General features: G+C 45.4%; 1 protein-coding gene across 1 annotated transcript in view; it reads right to left on the reverse strand.

Annotated features, from left to right (window-relative positions):
* MAN1C1 (mannosidase alpha class 1C member 1) overlaps positions 1-22,189 on the reverse strand; it is a 56,455-nt gene extending 34,266 nt beyond the window's left edge. The window contains exons 1-2 of the mRNA XM_026043376.1: positions 21,638-22,189; positions 2,658-2,754 (exon numbers count right to left, since the gene is read on the reverse strand). Coding sequence (XP_025899161.1) covers positions 2,658-2,754; positions 21,638-22,189 — 649 coding nt within the window. The remainder of the gene's footprint in view (positions 1-2,657; positions 2,755-21,637) is intronic.
* Positions 22,190-22,249: the final 60 nt, after the last annotated feature.

A 22,249-nucleotide genomic window follows, 5' to 3' on the forward strand; every position in this document is an offset into this window, starting at 1 on the left:
ACAAACACACTTGGGGCCAGTTCCAGCAGTGGCCAGGTGCCCTGCAGGTCCTCCTCGGTCAGCTGAAACTTGGAGAGAAATTCTGCAAATAACTATCAAAACTCTGCGCTTGTACCAAACAATCACACAGCAATCTCATGGTGCAGGTTTTACGCTCACAGAGATCCTGTTTCCACCTCAGCAGGGAGCTTTGCCCATTCTCCCTGTGTTCATTTGCAGGGACATCAGCATACATTCAAAACAGTTGAATTCTAAAAATCATTTGCCCCACCACAACACACGGCAGGACGGGATGTTCAGCATGGCACTTCTTATCACAGGCATCACAGAGGAAGAAATAATCCTTATGAAAGGTTTCCTTTGGGTTTCCTAATGGGTTTGAAGAAAGGGCTTTCAAGTTGCATTGATTATAAATGACAGCAGTCTCAGGACTTTTACACAAATAAGTCATGTCCAGAACACCGGAAAATGTTGATGCAATTGATGCTCTCGGAGTATAACTTGGGGAGCACTAGTTAAAACAGGAATGAAAGCCCAAGCACCCGGCGTGGACCAGAGGCTGAGTGAGGTACAGTCCTGCTGCTCGGGCTGGCGGGCAAGCCTGGTGCCCAGGTAGGAAGCAGAATGTAGGAGATACTCTGTAGTAGGTGCAGATGCTCTGCGAGGTGGGATTCGCCTTCCCGAGCGGAGCAGGATGGGCATTAACCACCATGGAGGCACAGGAGGAGTTCTGCTGCCTCCGAGTCTCCTGCCCTCTGGGCGGCTGCGAGTTTATGGCTGTGCTGCTGTAACAGAGCAGGACGCTACGAGAGAGGTGGAGGTTTATTTTGTATTTCTGTTTTGATTAGAAAGAATATTTGATAACGAGCAGCTCACCCACTTCCTCAGGGTGAAGCTGCTAAATTGAAGGCCAGGCTACAAGTGAGCATCACATCCACAACAGGAAAATGTATCACCCTTCAATAACTTGATTACTTCACATTCACACAAACATATTTGAAAATGGACCCAAAGAGGTTCCTTCCCTCCCACATAGGAGCGGCTGCAGAGAAATCTTAGCTTAATATTGACACCTCCAGACTGGAAAAGACCAAATTTGCCTACATTACACCTGGAGTTTAAAGCAAAAAGGCACGTTTTGTGGCAGAACGTGGAACAGCAATACTGAGGGAGGGGAACATGACCCTATCCTAATTTCCAAATGCCTCTGAAGATAAGAGGGATAGGAGGGCAGCAGCACTGGACTGACTAACGCTTCAGTTCTTTACGAGCCACAGTCAGACGAGGGAAAAGTCTATTAAGAGGCTTTGTAGCCTCTCTTCTGCAATTGTCTGCAAACCCTCGTGCTCCCAAGTATTTTCCTTGAGTGCTCACAGACACATTACAAACAAGCGTAAGTAGTGCCAATTGTTTCAAAATGATAAATGCATTTAAAAGCTTTCAATATTTTTGTCTGTTTACAGGCACTCTCCTTGAGGAATTTTGACAAGCTTGCCAGCACGGAAAAGTTGCAAAACGCTTAACTGAATGCTACAGTTAATGCAACTTGTTAAGGAAGAAATTGGGATATTCTCAGGAGAGAGAGAGCGGAAAGGCAGAAGGAAAACCCAAATCGCCCCTCCCGGCATGGCCAGAGAGGGGAAGAGCAGCAGCTGGTCACACGGAGGCTGGGATAGAACAGGGAACGCTGCAAGGCACCGCTCTCCAGTGATCATGGATTCCGCATTTCTTCAGCTGGTACCACTCCAATCCCTTTGAATTTCTCCTCTATTTTCCCCTGGGGGAACACAGTTTATAGATAATTTGCTCACTCAAGAACTCTACTTCCATCCGAGTCTGGGAGCTGTCTGTGAAGCAAAGTTCAACTGAAAGAAGCCAAGAAGAGCCCTCTGGAGAGGCAGTCCTCCCCAAGGAGGGGTGGGATTGGTGGCGAAGCACATTCTGCAAAGCACGAGTCTTGCCCCACGCTCAGCATCTTCTCACCGCAGCATAACCTGTGCTGAGCAGATCAGGCTAGGGCAGAGTGAGCAGGAAATGCTTGGAATGCAAATGAGGAAAAAGACAATTTATATTCCAAAAAGTCAACAAGTATCCCACCAGAACAAGCAGAGGAATAGCACCAAAATTATGCAAGTGGTTCACATGAGGAGAAAAAAAAGGTAACCTGCTAAAGAGTGAAATTATACAAGCCAGTAAGCGTACAGTATAAAGAGCCTTTAATATTGATTCACTCATTCAATATTTCATGGAATTCGCATCTTGCTCAACAGCGGAGCAATGAGAGAGCAAATGCTCACATTGGTGAGGTCCTGATGTGTACAAGCTTAGACAAATAGCAGCAGCATCGGGTTTGGAGTGACTTCATGTTTTAATAAAGACCTTGGTTGGTTTTAGCATTGTTCTCAGGCACGTTTGGTGCTAGAGCTGTACACGAAGGTGACAAGCTGTGGGTTTAAAATATATCTATAGGAATGAGAATCCCAGCAAAGGGACATGAGTAAGCAACTCCTCTAAGTAGTGTTGAAAATCTTGCTTCTTAAAACTTGAAAAGAGAGATCAAAAATGTTGCAGACTCCTTTCTGCATTGCAAAAAAAGCACCTGGAGTGGAAACGTATTTTAAAAAAATAACTTGCAGCAAAATGGATGCAGAACTCACCAAACATGTTGCCGATGTGGCCGTTCTTCGTCAGTGGTCGCAGTTCATTTTTTCCTAGTGCATATTGTTTGTAGTTATCCCAAGCAAATTTCATCATCTGTGAAAAGAGAAAATGAATTAAAGTACATAAGAGAACTAAAAGTTTTTGGGACTTCAGCTGTGGGCAGGGTTGGGAGCATTCCAGTTAATGCTGAACCTGGCAACAAACAGCCCACATCTGCAATGGGCCAGTCCTATGACAGCATTCAGTATATCATGCAAATACTTTTCTTTTAATCCTGGGCTGTGCACACTGAGTGGGAATTTTGGAAAGAACCCCCCCATCTCCAAATTCCTCAGCTTATTTGAGGAATTGCCAGTATGCCAGAATGGTAATTAAAATGGGATAAAAATACAGAGGCTAAAGTCAATGCAGCCCTAGGTATAGGGCTCTTACCTTCTGAGTTTTCCTATTGTTATAAGTCAATATGTTATTGCTTCCTATTATTATAAGGCCTGCATTGAAACTCTGCTAAAGGGGAAAACCACGCCCAGTTGCCCACCTAGCAGCACAAAAACCTTACACCTAAACCTTGGGAAAAACAGCCCTTCAGAGGCATGCAACACCCAGCCCTGCACTGGTGTGTGCATTAAGAGAACACCCACACAAGGAAGAAGAGGGAGAACGCGACTGTTTGGTATCTTCCTATCAGGACTCCGGAGGGGCAGTAATTCTGCGTTCCCACAACAGCCCCGCCGATGGGGGTGGCTTCCGAGCAATCCCCTCCGCGCTGCCCAGCTCCTCCTGGCCTATTGAGCCATCCCTCCGCAGGGGCACATTAACCTCTCCTGGGGAGTGCGAGGCCAGGGCCTGTGTGAGTTCCAAGGCTCCCACACCAGCAGAGGTTTTCTTCTGTCCTCCTGCCCCTTTGGCTCCAGCTGGGAAGGAAAATTAAACTAAGAAACCTCTCTTTAGCCAGGAGAGACTAGGACCTGTCATCCCCTACAGGGTACCTTCAATAAGGCTGCCTTTTATAAACCCTCAAAGCCTGGCGCTGAGCAGCTTCAGTCTCAGCGTCTCGGTGACCTGCGTGTTCTTTGACGCATTCTTTGGAAAAAAAGTCAGATTGCAAAGGGAAGAAAGTGGCTTCAGAGAATGAACAGTGTTCCCCACCACTGCTCTGCAAAGAGCAAATGCTTCTAAAATGCTTCACTCAAGAAATCCCTTCCCTGCTTTGCTGCGTTTCATGATCACCATAGCAAGCCTCCGGCATCCTCCTCCTTAATCACCAGATTTCTTATTTTTTAAACATCCAGCTTCCAAAGTAAAGTTTCATAGGGATGGTCATATGAACAAGGATAAACATTTGCTGAGCTGCTTGATAACATTCAGCCTCCAACAGCACCAGAAGAAGGAATGCTGGACAAGCAAAACCAACATGGGCTTTAAACACTCACTGTACTATGAATTAGTCACCGAGCCCAGTGCTCTGAGGAAACCAAGAATCGCCTGGGAGAGAAAAACCTGCCCCAAAACTCACTCAAACAAGTCACAGTCATTTGGCTTGGGGTGTTCATTTCATTTTGTTGCAATCTTTGGGATTTCTCCATGGCAGCTCTATTCTAAGTGAGAAGCTCTCACTCTTCGCTGATCATGAAGATCTTTAAGGCATTTTTGACTCTCTAATGGCAGCAGGTAAGTGCTCTGAGGCTGCAGGGCTAGAAGCTGAAGCCGAGAGCAGGCAAGGCGGCAGAACCCACAAAACCAGCATTTCTGCAGCAACAGGGCTGGCCTAGCAGGAAGGACAGAGCAGGGCAATCAGCTCATTGCTGTTCTAATGTGAGGAGAGGAAGGAGGACCCACCCCGCTGGCACACAGGAGCCTGCCCTCAGAGAGGATGTGGAGATGATTGTTTTGTTGCATAGAAGTCATAACACTGCAGTTTCGAATCAGCTTAATTTTAAGCTGATTCTGAAATTTAGTTATTTCCTTCCTGCAACACTGTTAACCCCTCCATTCCAGCAGGTCAAAGCTTTCTTCCTCCAAAGATGCAAGAAACCCAGGCATTCCTGTCCCGCTGGCGCACACAGCTTGGCAGGATCCAGAGCAGGCAAACGCCTCCATAACACGCAAGAAAACTACCCTGGGTTTCCTTCAGCAGCTGCTTCGGTTCTCCGGGGGACATCACCTCCGCTCCTCTGTCTCCTTGCACAAGGATGGTCTGTGTGCGGGCTGCTCATAGAAACCCTAAAGGGACTCGTTTCGCACAGGACACCCAAGTGTAAAGTAAATAACTCTATTCTCCCTTTGCCTGTTCAACCATTTTGAAATTGTATTTGTCACAGCGTTACAAAAAGTACCACTATAAAATGATTTTTTGGGTAGCCTTGTTGCCTGCAATGTCTTCAACCTTCTTCCTCTGTTACATTCGCAGCTGATAATCAGCCAGAGAGGGATGGATGGAATCGGATAAGCTGTCGAGATGAACCAAAGAGTTGTCACTTTTCCTTTATTTGAACAAAAATTCACTCGCTGCTTTTAAGCCCTGCCTATTTGGGGAAGTAAGATGCATGATGTGGTACCCTTTCATTTTCTGACATCAAGCTCACCCCTCTCTAATGATGGCCCCAGATGCAGCACTGGAAAAGTTTAAAAACCAAAAGCATTTGCACCATTCTACCTATGCTGGCTTTCAGCAGCTTTTTCCGATTCAAATTTAGCAGTACATCTTCCAAACCACTAAAGAGATTAATCAAGTCACTAATAGTGGGAATTCCTCATTTATATATACTGTGCAGGGGACGGAGATCTCTCTCCGGGGAGCTTTCCATGGCAGCGGCTCCAAACGCCAGCCTGGAACTGAAGGAGACGGAGCCCAGATGTGCAAAATGACAATCAGCATGCTGAAAAGTTTACGACTGCTTCCTGATGAAACGTCGAGGTTAGAAGCGAGTATTTTATGCCATTTTAGCTGTGACAGATCCCAATATGTCAGCATTAAAATTATACCATTTTTGATATGAAAAATGAAACCAGAATCACAAAAATTATGCAAACAGATCCATAATTTTATATTTTGTTCTTACGGATGTGCTGCCATCAATTATCAATTGGCCCTGCAATTCTAATGACCTTCCGCTGACTTATAGCATGGATTTCCAAACTTGTAATCGAGTTTGTCAGATTGCACCTTGCTCTCTGTGGTCTGGAAGCCACCTTACTTCTCTGAGACCCTTTCAGCTCTCCAATTAGAGCATTCAAATTGATGACAGAAAAGGAAACTAAGCTGAATTCTGAAAACCTGCACTATTCTTACTGTTATTCAGGCCACTACTTTTCTTGTCCTTTCCTCACTGCAAATCCTAACTTTGAAGCCCTGGGTATCCGGTACATGCGGGTGCCGAGTGCCAAGTCCTGCACCGAGCTGTTTGCAGCTTTGGGGCTCAGTTTGCAGCTTTGGGGCTCAGTTTGCAGCTTTGCAGTTAAGCACCACTGCAGTGCCTGGATCACACGAAAACACTGCAGAAGGCGGCTGGGTTAGAACTGCTCCCAGCACATTTTTTATTTAAGGTATGGAAATACTTTTCTTTAGAAGTCAGCTTTAAAAATACTCTTCTTTAAAGCACTGTGCCAAGCTGCAAGCGATTGTGTCCCTTCGAATTCCACAGCAGGATGTGACATGTTTCATATTTTCCCTGACACCCCAAACTTCTCCATCTGCTAAACCCGACAGAGACCCCACGCCTGCACCCACAGCACCGCCACGGATTTGCCCAGTCTCTCAGTTCTGTTTGCTCTTGGCAAGTCTCAGTTCACTCATTTTCTGAGAAAAGTGGTGTCAGGAAACCACTGGTGCTGCTTTTATGACACTAGCCCCAGACTGGGTATCGCAGGAGCTGCTGAACACTTGGAATTTACAATTCTGGCCCATACGGACCTGGTTCTCAGCTTCAAAGGTGCCGCAACTTGCCCGACTTTCAGCGGATTTGAGGTTATGGAAAATCAGGTTCCAGGGGAAAGACAGTGGGGAAGCTCTCAGACCAGAAAAAGGCATTTAGCAAGTTCTGAGATCCAGACAATGGAGAAATAAGGCTCAAGGTAAAAACTTGTCAATGGAAGCGGTTCACTCTAAGATGCACACAGCTGATGCTCTTGAACGCCCTGAAAAGCCATGGCTTAATGTGCTGGGGGCAGGGAGGGAAGCACCACTGCCACTTCCCTTTTCATGTTACCATGGACAATTTCAAAATTCAGAGCATTTCTACTGCTATTTGGTTAGCTTTATCCATCTGCACTGGGATAATTGGTAACTGCTTAAAAGTGAGATCTAAACATACTAACCCCTTAGCCCCAAGAACATTATACAAAGCCATTATCTTTACAAGATAACCACTCTTGTGGCTTTGCAACCTTCTTTCTTCAACCTCCCTTCAAATACTTAGCTACCTAAGAAATTCTCCACCTCAAACTACCAAGTGGACTTCTCCCTACTCTGCAGTTGAGCAAATAGGTGGATGAGGGTTAGTTGTCCTATCAGTTTTACAAACAGGATCTGCTCTTTCCCCTCTCTAACTTTCTCAACACCCCAGAACAGCCCTGTTCTAATGCAGGTTTTTTTTTTTACCTGCAATATCATGCCGTATAGTTTCCCCATCTGTTTGAAAAAATTTGCCAGATGACAAGACGTAGGGGAAAAGAGCAACTGTCAGTTTTGCAGCCAGAAGAACAAGTCTGCCCGAATACATCAGGATAAGCCATTTATACTTTGGCAAAATGGTTGATATTTTTCCCCCCATCAGACTTGCATACATTTGTATAAATTAGGATTGACTGCAAGAAGGGAAATAGGCAGTACCAGTCTTTAGAAGCTGTTGCTGTTTTTACTAATATTATACATAGACATACAAACCCCGTGGCAAAAACGTTTTAAATGTTAGACTTCGGTTGAAAATCTTTGATATAAAGCTATGCAACTTCTCAAATTCCTTCTTGGGGACACTGTCCTTAGAAATGCCTTTAATTATAATAATAAAAAAAGCTAAGTTTTAACGCAGCTGATTGAAAGGTTCCATTTAGCCAGGCACTAATATCCATAGGCTTTTCCTTCGTGAGTTTAAAAGCCTGTAACTAGCAGAACAGATAGTGCTTCAGCACATGAAAGACGTTACCAAGCAACCCACAGAAACCCACAACAACATTGATAATCCATTCTAAAGTAATTACATTTTATAATTAAACATTACTGTAAATCCAATAGATCCCAATAGGAACTTGGGCACTTGAGAGAGACACCAGCCAACCTGCCTGTTTCTGAGGATCCACGTTAGCTTCCTTCTTTGAATGGAACATTAAGGGAAGCACCGGGATTTTCATTTAATAGGCCTTCAAACAACTGATAACCATTACACAGCCTCATCTTGGCAAGCGTTAATCAGAGTTTCCTGATTTCTGTAACTTTAAATACAGTATCGCTCTTCTAACTGGCAGAGAAGGAGTGATTGCCAGTAGGAGTCCCTCAAATGAAACCCTGGTTGAGCTGCAGCCTCTACTGCAGCTGAGATTGCATTTACAAATATCCTGGATAACCCAAGGGCAACTCCTGCTGCAAGCCCATTTGCCTCGCACCCAAATTCCTGCAAATATATCTTTTGGAAAGAAGCCCAAAGCTCAGGAAAGCTTTGTCATTGACACTGTTCTATCCAATTCTTACTTAAATATAAAGACTCTTCTTTAAATCCAATGTACCAGGCCCATACGCGCCCATGACCTCATGTGCTCCAGTTCTTTGCAACAGAATCTAAAGATTTCTAAATTAGCTTATTTATTAAATAATAATGTTTAATTTAATTAAAACATTAAAAATGTTTAACTGTTACTGAAAATCAACAGGGGAGTGGGGTGTTGCTTCCGTTTTTTATTCCATCTGGGCAGCCTGTTTTCAAGCAGCTTGCATGGATGTTTATAACACCAGTTACCAACATAGCTCTTCTCTCGCACAGAACAGCCAAAGACAGAGCAGACCATTGCTCAGAAAAAGCATCTCCATCACAAGATATAATGGGCAAATTCTTTATGAAGTTGGGAAAAACATCTTCCATCACACGGCCACAAAGCACCTTCCAGCAAGTCACGTTAAAATAAGGTTCAGCCTCCCCTTATTGGTGCTGGGAGGATGGACCAGCTGAGCAAAGGAGAGGCCCTCAGCTCTGAGCTGCAAGGCAGGACCGGGAGCACTGGGGGAAAAGAAGGGGAAAATAACGGAGTCAGCCCAAGGTCATTAGTATTTGTGACAAGGACAGAAATAGAACTCAAGAGTCTTCCTGATTCACAGCTCCTGCTAGGAAAGCTGAATGGAAGAACAAACATCTCAAAACACAATCAAACTAACTTCTAATTAAATTCCTAATGCAACTAGATTTAACCATGTCAAGGCGGGGGAGGCAGAAAAAAAAGAAATCCGTCAATGGACTATCTCAGGCAATAAGGCTCAGCTGGATCCAGCTGCATCTAAATCAGGAAACATGTCAGCAAGAGCAGTTGATTTTGCAGTTAGAGTTTCTTAATGAGATGCTAGACTGTAAGAGGACGACAACGGATTTGAGAAAATTTGCAAGTCTGGAGCAAAGTACGGGATGATTTGGTAGAGGGAGGAGAAAAGCTGTCGTCTGATCTCCTGCACCTCCCAGAATCAAAGCTTGGGGAAATTCTTATAGAAACAAGTTATTTGCATTCTTGACTTCCCCAGCACAGAAACAAAAAACAAGATGTCAACTTCACGTTGCCTTCAAGCTTCCAGAATCGATCACGTCTATGATATCCCAGAGCACAACCAAAGTTCATGCAATACAAGCCTAGGAATAAAAGTGATAAAGATTCTGCTGGTCCTAAGCTTATTACCTGCAGCTGCTATTTACCTCAGGAGGTTTAGAAAACTTGCACAAAAAGGCTATCTGTGCTGCCCACTTTGTACACAGCAGTCTTAGCCTGAGGAGCTGTCCCTATTAAGCTGGAGGGATGATTTCTTGCATAGACTGATATACAAAGGTAAACTGGCATGCTAGGGAAACAAAAGTCAGTCCCTAAGAAAAGAAACATTAGATAGAATTTTAAGTTGTAAGTGTGTGTGTGTGTATGTATGTATATATATATATATTTTTTTTACACTCCCCTCCAGAAGTGCTTTCAAAAGAGAGCAGAATGTACTCAATAAGATCTGAAACCAAACCTTTTTAAGTGCAGAATATTAGATATTTAAAAGTATGAAAATAGTTTTTGAGCTACATGAGACTATGCTGTTAATCATTATACTAGTTTCAGGAACTGTTATACGGGCTGCACTTTGGAAGTGGGAAAGTTGCCATGTATATGAATATATACATACTTTCACGCACAAAGAAGCATATCAAGCAAATATATCCCTTCTACAACTGCGATGTCACACATCATTACCTTTACATTCCAGTGTAATGGTTCACTTCACAAGCTGACTTTTGCTAACAAAGTTGCTTATTAAGAGAGATCTGTCAATCGTACAACTTTTTTTCCTTCACCTACTACCAGGAGAAGCATGTGAAGAAGATGGTAGACAAACCTGGAGAGCTTTGGATGACACTTTGGATGACACTTTATTATTTGGATTTTCCAAACCTTTTAACTCGAGGCTGAACAGTCCAGTAATGGCTTTTCTTAGTGACTACTATTTCATTCCTGCATGCTTTGGGGAAGGAAACTGGAAAAATTAACTCACCTGGTAATTGTGCTTCTTCAGATGTCACCTCAGATTCCTCCTCCTGAGCTTTGTGCCCGAGGCAGAAACCACACAGGAAGCTCCCTGAGCTCTCAAGATTCTGGGCACTGAGACATACCTATAGGCTGTCTTAAGGGCTCTTACATTTCAGCCATGTCTTTTCAAGGTGTACAGCATGCAGAATTCCTAAATCCCTGATTACACATAAAGAATAAAGATTCTCCTTAAAAACAACCAACGCTCCAGATGAATGATGTACAATGATAGTCAAACTATGACCCCAGAATCCATCAGCTCTTCACCAAAATACCTCCCTGTCCAAAGGGAAGGCAGACAGAAATACAAACACCTTGCAAGATCATTTTTCCAGAGCTGTGTTATGACAAGGTAAGTCATTTTCTCTTTCCCTAGAGATACCATCTGCACAGGACGCTCATTTCTGGAGAGCTGGGGCCCAAGGGGATGCTCCAAGAGATGCTGTAGCAATAACTAACCAAAAAAAGGCAGACTGCAAGAAAAAAAAATACAAGCGCAGGGACATTTTTCTTTTCTTTGTAAGAGAAAAAACAGTCAAGAGAATACAACAGATGCCAAATAGATCAATTATGAGAAGGATGTCATGAAGAAACAAAACAGACAAGAGCTTTGTATTCATTAGCCTTGGATGTAGAGCCATGGCAGGAATAGTCCGTAGGTGTGGAATGCAACTGCCAAGGGGAAGAATGAACAGGGGCCAGATTCTCAGCGCACAGATCTACCACTGACCCAGCCTGAGGCAAGAAATAAAGCCTTATTTTTCCCGCGTAGAAGTATCCTGACAGATATCACAGGCAATTTATAGGAATTACAATGCAGCAGAATGTGGTCCTCCTTATGCACAGGCTGGACAGCTGAAGGGCTCTAGTTGAGGCAGAGAAACATTTCCAAATGGTTTTCAGATATGAAGAGTGAAAACCCTTTCCTTCTGGTCCAGGAGGAAGAGATTTCTCAGTCTAGGACACAGCAAAATGCTTTAGGACACAAGCGACCCCAAGAGCGTTCCTGGGTGACACGGGGAGCCAGGTGGACAATTGAACTGATTGGCTCTACAGTTTGAAGCACAACCTTGGCTAACGGCAACCTGAACAGGCCTGTCCCAGCATTGCCCTTAAAACCAGAAACAGGAATTTGTGAAAAAGGAGCCGCACTGCCACAAAAGAATCCTGTTATATTGGAAAGAAAGCAGCGGGCAGCCGGGCTAAGGGCCTGCTCGCAGCAGAGCCCCGTGCTGCCTCTCCTGTGCAGCACAGCCCTGCTCCCAGCTCCTGCCCGGTGCAGTCACAGGGTCGCTCCATGCCGCGCTAGACATGCTTTATTCTTTCCAGTTTGGGAGCAGATCTCCCCTTTTCTCCCAGCACCGGTAAAGCGCGAATTGCTTTTGACACATGGATGGCTCAAGGGCCCCAAAAGCACAGTCATAAGCAGATGGGATAGCTGAAGGAAAGCAAGCAAGCAAGCAAAAGTCAGTATGGGCAAGAGTTACTCTGCATCACTCCAGCTTCCCACAGGGAAAAGTGACACAGGGAACAAAAGAAACATCTGCTTGGAAACAATTTTTGTCTCCATCCAACCACTGGAAGAGAGAAGAGGCAGAGGCCCAGAACTGCCAACACACCTTGCTCTTATCCCACTGTTGGGGCACTTAACAGAAGAGACCTGGAAGGGCGAGTTTAGTTTAATGGTATCCTGCTGGTTCACCTGCTGCCCATCTGTCTTTCCAGCGCTCGCTCGGAGGGACAGATCAGAACACTGCCGTCCCCTTCCCTTCCAGGCTTACTTGTGATGTGAACTTCTGAAGAGAGGAAAAGAGTAATTCTCAAGCATTAAGTAGTCAACAGAGATTAGTCCAATAATTTATCAAAGGTAATAGCTGATAACAGACAAGAAACTCACAGCCTTCCTATAGCCTCATGTCAGCATTGTCACTTCACAAAGGTATTATGAGAAATTCTTGGAGAACAGAAGTAAATTTATTAGCCAGAGGCTGACAGGACTCCTCCAAGAGTACTTTGGTCAACAATAAATCATAGAAATCAGCTTGCAAATACTGGATCTTTAATAACAATGAAGCCGGTGGGTGGATGTTAGAATGTTCAAATTCAGCTGGCAGGATGAATGGACTCACTTTTATTTAGCCTGACCTCCCATCGTGAGAGGTACCAGGGCCTGGCCCTGGCATCTCTCCAGCACTGCATTAGACACCCATCATGCTACAGTGATTAATGAACTGCTGAAAGAATAAAGCAAGAAATGTCAAGTTAGGGAATCTAGATAATAAACTAAAAAAAAAAAAAACCATAAAGTTTCATCAAAAAAGAGAGAGAGCGCACCTCCTAGGTCATGAACTCCGCATCCCTGCCAATGCAGAAGTGGCTCTCACTGCACTGCTTTGTCCGGGCTTTCTTTCAAGTCCTAAACAAGCTTCCACTCTATTAAATCTCCACTTCCTAATTTTCATCTTAATATTCAGCTTAAAATTTTATTGCTTTAAACCTTCAATTCAGATAAAGAGCAATAGAAGACAGCAAACTCTACTCCTTTATCCTATAACCAGCCAAGGAGTTGCCTTCCAAAAATTCATCTTTTGAATCACGCCACTGTGCACTGACTGAGGAAAATTGGGTAAATCCATATTCAGAATGCGACGATGTCCTACTTATAGGAGGGCTCACAATGGCTCAGAGCAAACATCTGCTGGGCGAGATAATCCAACGCTGCGCTGCTTCAGGACTGAGGAATCCTAACACGGCATCAGCGCCGGAGGAAGGCCTTCAAGAAAGCCAGAACAGCACCAGAAATGGGCCAAGAATTTGCTTCCATTCATGTTGCACAATGCTGAACTACCAATGTAAGACTGGCTTCTACCAAGATAACTTCCCAAAGCTTCTTTCCAAAAGGAAATGGAGGCTCGGATGGAAGAGCCAGAAACAGCCACATTTCCACTCGATGCTTTCCATGAGCGGGGCTGGCTCACCCAGACAGCAGGAGGGTTTCAGGGTAGATGAAACACGATTACATTATAATCGCCGTTTGTTACTTTGCAAAGTACAGGGCTATGCACTTTCTTTACTGCCCAGGGAAATCATGTTAACAGAATTAGAGCAAGAACCCAATTTTAAACAGTTTGCTGGGAAGCTACTAACATGGTTCCAATTCTCAGTGCATCCAATCCTTGGAGCCACCACGCTCCATAAATCAGTGGGATTTATGTCACAGGCTTCCTCTGAAACAAGTACAAGCTCTTGGAGAGGAGACATCCTCTAGCGCGTGCTGAACATATAGCTTTACTGTACATCATTCCTGTACAAGTGCTGTTGGCACAATCAGGTGCCGTAGAATTTCTAGATCTCTTGCATTTATTATTCTTTGCAGCCTTCTCCTGGCAATATTATTTCTACCCCCGATAAATGCAGAGAGGAAGAAACTAAACATTAACTCTGCGGCCATGCAACGGTCACATCGGAGGCCGGATTAGAGCTAATGAGCTCCTGGCTCCCAGTCAATCAAAGCCATCAGAGCAATTAAGTCAAATAAAGCAGAGAACTGTTTTCTGCTCAGCTGTCGTCTGCCTGTCCTCCCTGGTAACGTCTGGGCTGCTGAACATCTATCAGGTTTGACAGAGGGTAAAGGGCATAAAGAAACTAAAGTTCAATGCAAATTGCCAGCGGGCTGGAGGGCAGGAACGGTGGCACATGGACCCCTGCTTGGAACCCATCACCAGGGCCTCTGGCCACATAGACAAGAGTGGACATGGAAAAGAGCCACATCCTGCCCCGTGAACAGGGGGAGGTGGTGTGGAAGGAACTAGACAGAGCAAAGGGGAAAGTCACCAGACACTCGAGGAGGATCCAAGGAAGCAGAGGTTTTTGAGCACACAGGGCTCATCCAAGGAAGCAAGGCTCCATTTAGATCCTCCAATCCAGGAGGGAATTTAAGAACAAACTTTTCCTTTTAAAACATCATTAGGATCTCTCTTTCAAATCCAGCACACAGCAAGACACACACAGGGGATTCTATATCTCCACTTTCAAGATAAACAGATGCAAAAAGGGAAGCACTGAAGTCATTTCAGTTTATTGCAACCTCTCGCCATCGCTTATGGTGTCCTCCCAGGGAATGCACAAGCACCTTAGAGGAAACAGTTGTACCTCACAAAGGTTTGACAGATTAAAGAGTACCCATGTTAAAGGTGCATACTGAATTACAGACATCCAAATATATTTAGAAGACTTGTTTTCTTCAACAGAACTAATGACAGAGGCTACTAGAACAAGATGGATCCATCACTTCTTCTATTTCTTTCAGCAAGACAGTTAATAAACCTATATCTAGTTGTGTTCACTTTTGAGCTTACACAATTTATAAAATAAATCTAGGCAGCAAGGAATATAAAACATATCTTTACAAACAGCAAAATCTGAGACTCTGGCTATTATCCCTACAGCGACTTGCCTACTTTCACACACTCATTCTGTCAGCAGGACCAGAACTCAGGACCAAGCACCCTGTTCTAATTAACAGTAGATGCTTTGCCTCTCTACTAAGTGCCAAAATGACCGACAAGCATCACTTTAAACAATCTCACCTCATTAACAGCGGATGTTTATTACCCAGTCCTGCGCTGCTCCCTTTCCTACGTGGGTTTGGTCTCTCACCCACAACACACATTACGCAAGGATCACTGACGCCGCTGGCCACGGTGGTTCCTCCAGAGCCCTTCCAGACGTTATGTCACACAGCGAGGGGACGCTCGAGAAAGGCAGTGGTCGTGGGATACACTGGGAAGTACTTTGGGGGGGGGAATGTAAATTTCATCTCTTCTCCAAGTACAAAAATCAAAATAATCCAAACACAAGATTTCTTTTTTTCCCCACCCATGAAGTATTTTTCCTTTTTCTCTTGAAAGTTTCATGTCAGTTTTATCTTCAAAACAAACAAACAAAATCATAGACCAAAGGTACACTTTCATTCTCCCCTTCCACTCTTTATCTAAAGCCTGAATTGCTTAAAATTCTGATGTACATATATAAAAAAAATCACAACAAAGTGATAAATAACAATAGATTAATAGATCAAAACCCCTAAATGATTAACATCCCTTGGTAAAGTCTGGCACTGAGATCCGAAGGAAAGAACACTATGCACAAAAATCACGCTCCCATTAAGGGGCAGATTTAATCGCTGATTAGAAAGTTAATCAGGAGTCTATAAATATTTTGTCTGGAAAGATGGAATCTCAACTGAGGTGACTGTGTTTTAGTAAATATTTGCATGACTGCATCTGCAGCCCCCAGATTAAAGACAGAAGCAGGGGGAGGGATGGGGAACCTGGCTGACCCCAGTATCACACAGGGAGACAGTGTCCCGTGTCATCCGGAGCGATGTCACCACCAAGTTCCTGCAGATACCTCACTGTGGTGAGGGCAACAGCAGTCAGACAGCACCCAGGCTCCAACCCTGCTGCCCTAAATCCCTTTATATTTGAGGACATCACAACAGCTTATGTGCATTTCCCGAGCTCATTCAGCAATACAGAGGCCCTTGTGTGCGTCCCGGAAACTTGTTGCACCGTGTCCAGCACCTGCGCTGTCATTAGCTGTAACACGCCTGGAAAAGTCCCCGATGTGACAATTTTGCTAGCAGAGCATTGTCTTTAAGTGGCCGTTTATAGACTAATCTTATACCAAACGTAGCTGTTGTGGAACAATTGCTTTCAGTGTTAGGTTTTGTAGGTAAGAACAAATTGCACAGTACATTCAAATTCTGAAATACTGCACCCTGATACCACTTCAGCTGAGAGTAAGGTAACACTGGCATCTTTAGGGCAGGCAGCTGTAGCATGGATTGCAACATTTTAAGTTTTTTCTATACACATGCAGTATGCCAACAGAGCAAATATATGTTTAGCCAATTAACTGTATATTCTGTAGCCAAAAGAGGCTCAGACAGGTTAGGTCTAGATCTTGTTTGCATGAATCCACCGGAGGCTAGCGAAGTATAAAATATATTGTAAGAACCATAGGGGGGGGATTTACGGTATAGTGCCCTTTTTCAGACGTTCCGTAAATAAACGCATGAGAGCAAGGATGAAGCAAAGGAAAATTCCAGCAAGCCGAGAGCCAGGCAGCATTTCAAACTGCAGAGAAACTCTCATTGCAAAGGTATTGCTCCTCCCAGAGAAATTAGGATTTGATCACAAGGTACCCGACTGATTTGAGATCGTTGTTCTATTACATTATAATACAAATTTTCCTGAGAACAGTGTCCAAAATATGCCTGTTAGAAGGAACTGCAGTGGTATGTGATGAGCACAAAGGATGAAAGATTTTCCAGGGGTCTTAGAGCAAGAAGCACAGGAAGGTGCACTCCCATCTGCAGCTGCTTCTTACGTACTAAAACTGATATGTTGTTTGGTTTTAATATTGTCCATCTCCTGCTTCCAAAAAGGCATTTATGCCAAACGGAAGAATAAGCAGTTGCACAGGGTTGGGAAATGGAGATGCCCAAATCCTTTCAGGAATTTACTGCTGGCTCTGGAAACACGAGGGCAGCTATGCAGCACAGTGCCAGCAGGCTGACTGCAGCTCAGAGCTACAACAGGTTTCAGCCCTGTGTTCAATGAACTGGGGATCCCAATCCCATTCCCGGGGCTTATCAATTTACACAAAGTCTTCCCAGAATAATGGCTGGATAGAGGTGTGCCAGACCAAACGGGCACCGCACCAGGGCCCAGGGCTGGGACACAAATTTGGAGGGAACCAACAGCAGCAGCCCTGTCTTGCCCCAACAACCTGCTCTTCTCGGCCCACCAGGCATCAGCAGTCGGGACTGCCAAAGGGGATCCAACATCCAGTGCTAATCGACTTCCCACACAAGTTCAGCTCCTGATAACACTTCCGTTTCTTGCCAATCATGCTTTAGTGACAAACTGTCAAGATATTCGTGTTCAAAAGACTGTTCTACCTTAACAGATGCCTGCTAATCTGCAAAGCGATGCAGAATAACTATGGGCAGGGATTCTGATGGCTTTCTCCCCTTGGGGTCTTACTTTTGAAAGCAAATACATCTTTAGAGCTGTGGTAAAAGGACAGCAGAGGAAGGGGAGAGAAATGAAAGCAAAAGACAGCAAGAAAAGCTAGGATAAGAAGAATGGCAGTATAAAACAATCCAGCTTCAGTATTACAACACAGAAGAAATGAATGTGCCAGACCCAAGGGTACAATTCCAGCAGAGGACTAAAAACCTGACCGAATTTGACACATACACGCACTTACAGGGATGAAGGCTGCTGTCAGGTTAAGGTATTGGCTATTCTCTAACATTAGGTGAGAAAACTTCCCTTTTATGCCTGAAGAATAAGAAAAAACAATAAGTCTTAGTTCTGTCCACCCATTTCTCATCTTCATGAGGGTAAGCTGGCTGGAGTCTCTTCATTGAGACTGTTTCGAGCTGGTTACGCTGGTTGTCCTCAAGCAGTGGACAGACTATGGCAGATGCTGCGCTCTCTCCACAGCACTTTCCTACCTACCAGGCCTTTTAAAGGCCACACAGCAACAGGACAGCGAGAAGCATCCTGCTTTGCTTCATCCATCATCCAGGACCGACAGCTCAGCTTCAGCAGCAAAATCTTTATTACTGGTTATGATACAAAAGGCAGGAACAACACGGCTTGATTTCCCCAGAACTAAGGCTGAGTTTGCAGCAGCAGCAGTTGGAGGGGAAATCATTTTGACTTTTCACTGAGCCAATTTGATCTGAAAATTGTTGAGAAGGAACAAATATGGAACCCCACTGTGGCATTTTTGCAGGCACTTTCTGAATGCAACCACTTTTTTTTTTGTCCATCAGTTATTAGTATTTGGTGCATGTTAAAAATTAGCTATTCCCCAAAGTCATGCATGACTGATCAATTACAGAACTAATATTTTTGGTCAGTCATTTTAGGAGATAAATAATCTCAGGTCCTTTTAAAGTTTCCCAACCTGCAGCATGGCAAGATTGTTACTCATTTTCATTCCAGTGCTCTCCAAAAAGGTCAGAGTGCCCACACTACTCGGCTGTGCACAGTAACGCACAGCAGCATATGCCAGGCAAGTCTCTAGGTGACCAACAATCTTCTGCAGCAAGCAGTCTGTGTAATGTTTCCTCTTTTCTTCTCGGGGGGAGAAAAAAAAATGTTTATTGACTTTGGACTGTCTCTGAAATAAATAGAACTTAAGCAGTCTACCCACTCTGCTAAGTTATTCACTGATGCAAAGCAGAATACGTGCATGCACACGTCAACTCAAATCACTGCAGTACTTACTTCTCTTAACAGACTTCTACATACCATTTCAGTTTTCCAATCCATCTTTTTCCTTCCTTTCTGTGCAGAGAAAATACTGCTGTTTGCAGTATTCAAGACAAGAATAAGGGAGTTATACCCTTCACCCAACTCCTTAATCTCCAAACAGCTCTGGTGCTCTAGTGCTGCTCAGTGTTTTCCTGGACAGCAGGTAAGTAAAAAGACACCACACAGATGTTGCTGTCTGGACAACATTATAGTTACACTGTGCTTCTGCTTAAAATATACTAGTCGCTCATTTTCACATAAAACAGCCAAAAATCTAGACACATTCTGCTCCTTGGCTCAAGTATGAGGAGGCTGGGTGGCAGAGAGGAGATAGGCACTAGGGCTCCTGCTCCATTCAAAGCGCCCTACAGGAAAGTGGAAAGTCTTCAATTTGGGCATCTTCTCTAGTCCTTGATCATGCACCAATTCTTTCTCCTTGCCTTTATCTAGCTTCTGGCAGACAGATGGCAGAAAAAAAAAAGAATATATCAATGAGTTCCATCCATAGCCATCCTCCCTCTGCTACATTTACATAGGCTGTAAGAATGTCCAGGCTGGGGGGGTCAAAGAGGAGGAAGAGGACTTAACCATCGGAACACTTTGGAACATATTTTAGCAAATTCTGATGCTTAAAGCCTTGGAAAAAGGAAGAGGAAGAACAAGAAAAAGGTGATAGGGGAAAGATAGAGAGAGTAAACCCCAAATTGCTGCTACATCACATAACACCCTAGCACAGCCCTCCGCAACCAAAACAGCTAGCAATCCCATCACCTGCTCTGCTGGAATCTCTCGCATCATGTGCTCATATGAGCGCCTGCTCACCTAAATGCTGCATCATGACTTTTTTTTTTCCTAGCAGTTTTTTTACCCATCTACTTTTCACGCAGCATTTATCTTCTAACCTCTCTTAGTTCGTCTTTTTCCATGTCTTTAAATCCTGAAAAGGAGGACATACCTTATCTCTTTCATAAGCTGGACTAGCATCCCTTGCACATTCAGTCTCATATCTCAGCATGATATTTGTTTCTCTCCCTCTCTGAATAAACAGAAGCACAAGCACTTTTAAGGAATAAGAGCTCTGTTTGAAGAGTAATTAGCTGTCAGTATAAAACTAGTATTTATGGATTCTCATCCTTGAAAAAAATCTAACTCTGCTACCCAGCACTGATTATGGCTGTGCTACAAACAGATGGAGCTGCATCCATACAACTTGCAATAATCCTATATTTAAAAAATAATTAGGTACAAATAAAGGATTGAATTCCACTAGCTTTCAGAAATTTGATTTCCAATTTGAGTTGTTTGTGCAGCCTGCAAGCTGGGCTATTCCTGGCTATACTGTGTGGTATTAGTGCACCTTGCAAGCAGGAGTCTGCAGCACATGCAAACATATATTCCCAACGCCAAACACATGGGAGGGCCAGAGACGGGTACCCGCTGCACACCCTGTGGCGAGAGCAGAGTGAGAGGATGGCTAGGAGCACACGGAAATCAGACCCCCCTCCCCGGGTGTGTTGTGCCTGGCTGCTCGGCACAGAAGTTGGAGATCTATCAGTGGTGCTGCCTTTGTTTTAAGGACACACAAAGCTATCAGAAGGGAAGCTGCAAAAGCACCCTTTCTGAAAGCCCTTGGAATAACCTGCCCTTTATCACTGCATTACTTCCTTCTCTGTTCAACCTGGGGCAGTATCTTTGCTGAACACTTGCATCTCGATGAAGAAACAAACACAGGAAATTAATACTCCGCTTAATTAAGTCTGTGCATTTAACTTGCTGGCATCTCCTAAAATACCAAGATTCACTCCAAGTTTGTTATCCATCACAGCGCAAGATATGACAAACATGATCCAATCTTACATGGAATCTATAGCTCTTGGTTAACTAGGTCACAGACTGTACTGCAATGTTTGTAAGGCTGCCAGGCTTTTCTGTACAAAGTGCAGGCAGGAGGCCAAATTCGCCCCTCTGCTGCACCCCCACCTCCCTGCTGCTGCCCCTCGGCCCTGCCTGGGTCTGGGTGCGAGCAGTTCAGGCTGCCCTTTGCTGCTAAGGAGGTCTGAGCCGACTCCACCCAAGGCCGAGTGACAAAGTGGCTGATGGGGACAGCAAGGCTCAAGCCTCTGCTCTGATTCCTGCTAGGACTTCCCATCCATCCCCACAGACCGGTACAAGTTTCATCATCTCCTACCAGCTTTTATATATTTAAATGCTATAAAGCATCCAGGTTTCCACCAACACCCCAGGACAGAACCTCTTGCACAATCGCAGACACCTCCTGCCAAGCAAGTTTTTCCCCAATAACCAAAGAGAAATTTCCCTTTGCCTAAGTTCAGCTCTTTACTTCCAGCCACACCCTATTAGACTACCCAAACATTTCCTCTGGCAGGAGGAGAGGTGCAGAAACATTAACAGGCACCTGCCAATGCACTCCATGCAGAGGGCGATGCTGCAGGACACCCATTAACAGAGCCCCCTCCTCCCCCCACCATTCTTGTCACCATCTTTTCAAGATGCCTGTTTGGGAAAGAGAAATGGGGTGATACTGTGGAAGCGAGGGGGACATGAGGAGAGGGGGACAAAGGTCCAATGGGATAATTAAGTGGATGAGCAGCGATGAAGCCATGGGAAGGTATTTCTGGAGAGAAAAAAAATAACATGAGGGGTGATCAAGGATAGGGGACATGGCTATGAAGGGAGGGATGTGCTGTGACCAAAAAGACAGTGGGTGACTGGAGATGTGGGATGAGGGGTGACAAGGCTGGGGGAGGGAAGAGCTGACTGAGGATGGAGAGGTGTGACCAAAGGGGACAGGGCTGTGAGGGAGGGGAGGCTGCCAAGGCTACAGGCTGCCTCGGAGCGGTTAAAACACGGGCTGCTCTTACCTCTTTAACCTTCATCCTGCGGGCCTGAGTCTCGGGGTCTTCGGGGGGCCGCCTGCCCCGCGGCGGGTGGCGGAGGCTCTGCTGGAATCGCTCGTAGTCGAAGCGGGAGGGGGCCTGCGTGTCCCGGGCGGCGGCGGGCGCCGTGCTGGCGGGCTCGGCGCCCCGCACCTGCGGCCGGGAGCCCGGGGCCGTGTGGGCCGGCGGGGCAGCCGGGCGGGCGGCACCGCGAAGCCTGTCCCGGAGGCGGCGCGGGGCGGCAGAGCTGGCGTGGCGGGGCTCGGCGGCGGCGGGAGGGCTACGGGGCAGCTCCGTGTCGCCGGTGGAGGAGGAGGACGAGGCGGAGGAGGCGGAGGCAGATGAAGAAGCAGCGGCGGCGCGGCGGGGCAGAAACAGCCGCTTGAAGCGGGAGGAATCGGGCAGGAGGAAGAGGGCCCCGAAGCAGAGCGTGAGCAGGCCCGAGAGGAAGAGCAGGAAGAGGAACTTCTGCGGCAGCCGCAGCCCCAGCGCCGCCGGCCAGCCCGGCATGCCCGGCAGCTTCCGCAGCAGCACCATGGGGCAGCAGGCGCAGCGGGCGCCGCCGGCCGCAGCGGGCGCCTTCACCGGGCGGCACGC

This window comes from Nothoprocta perdicaria, unplaced genomic scaffold, assembly GCF_003342845.1.
Source record: "Nothoprocta perdicaria isolate Ctin4 unplaced genomic scaffold, notPer1 scaffold_33, whole genome shotgun sequence".
In the NCBI taxonomy this organism is placed as follows: Eukaryota; Metazoa; Chordata; class Aves; order Tinamiformes; family Tinamidae; genus Nothoprocta; species Nothoprocta perdicaria.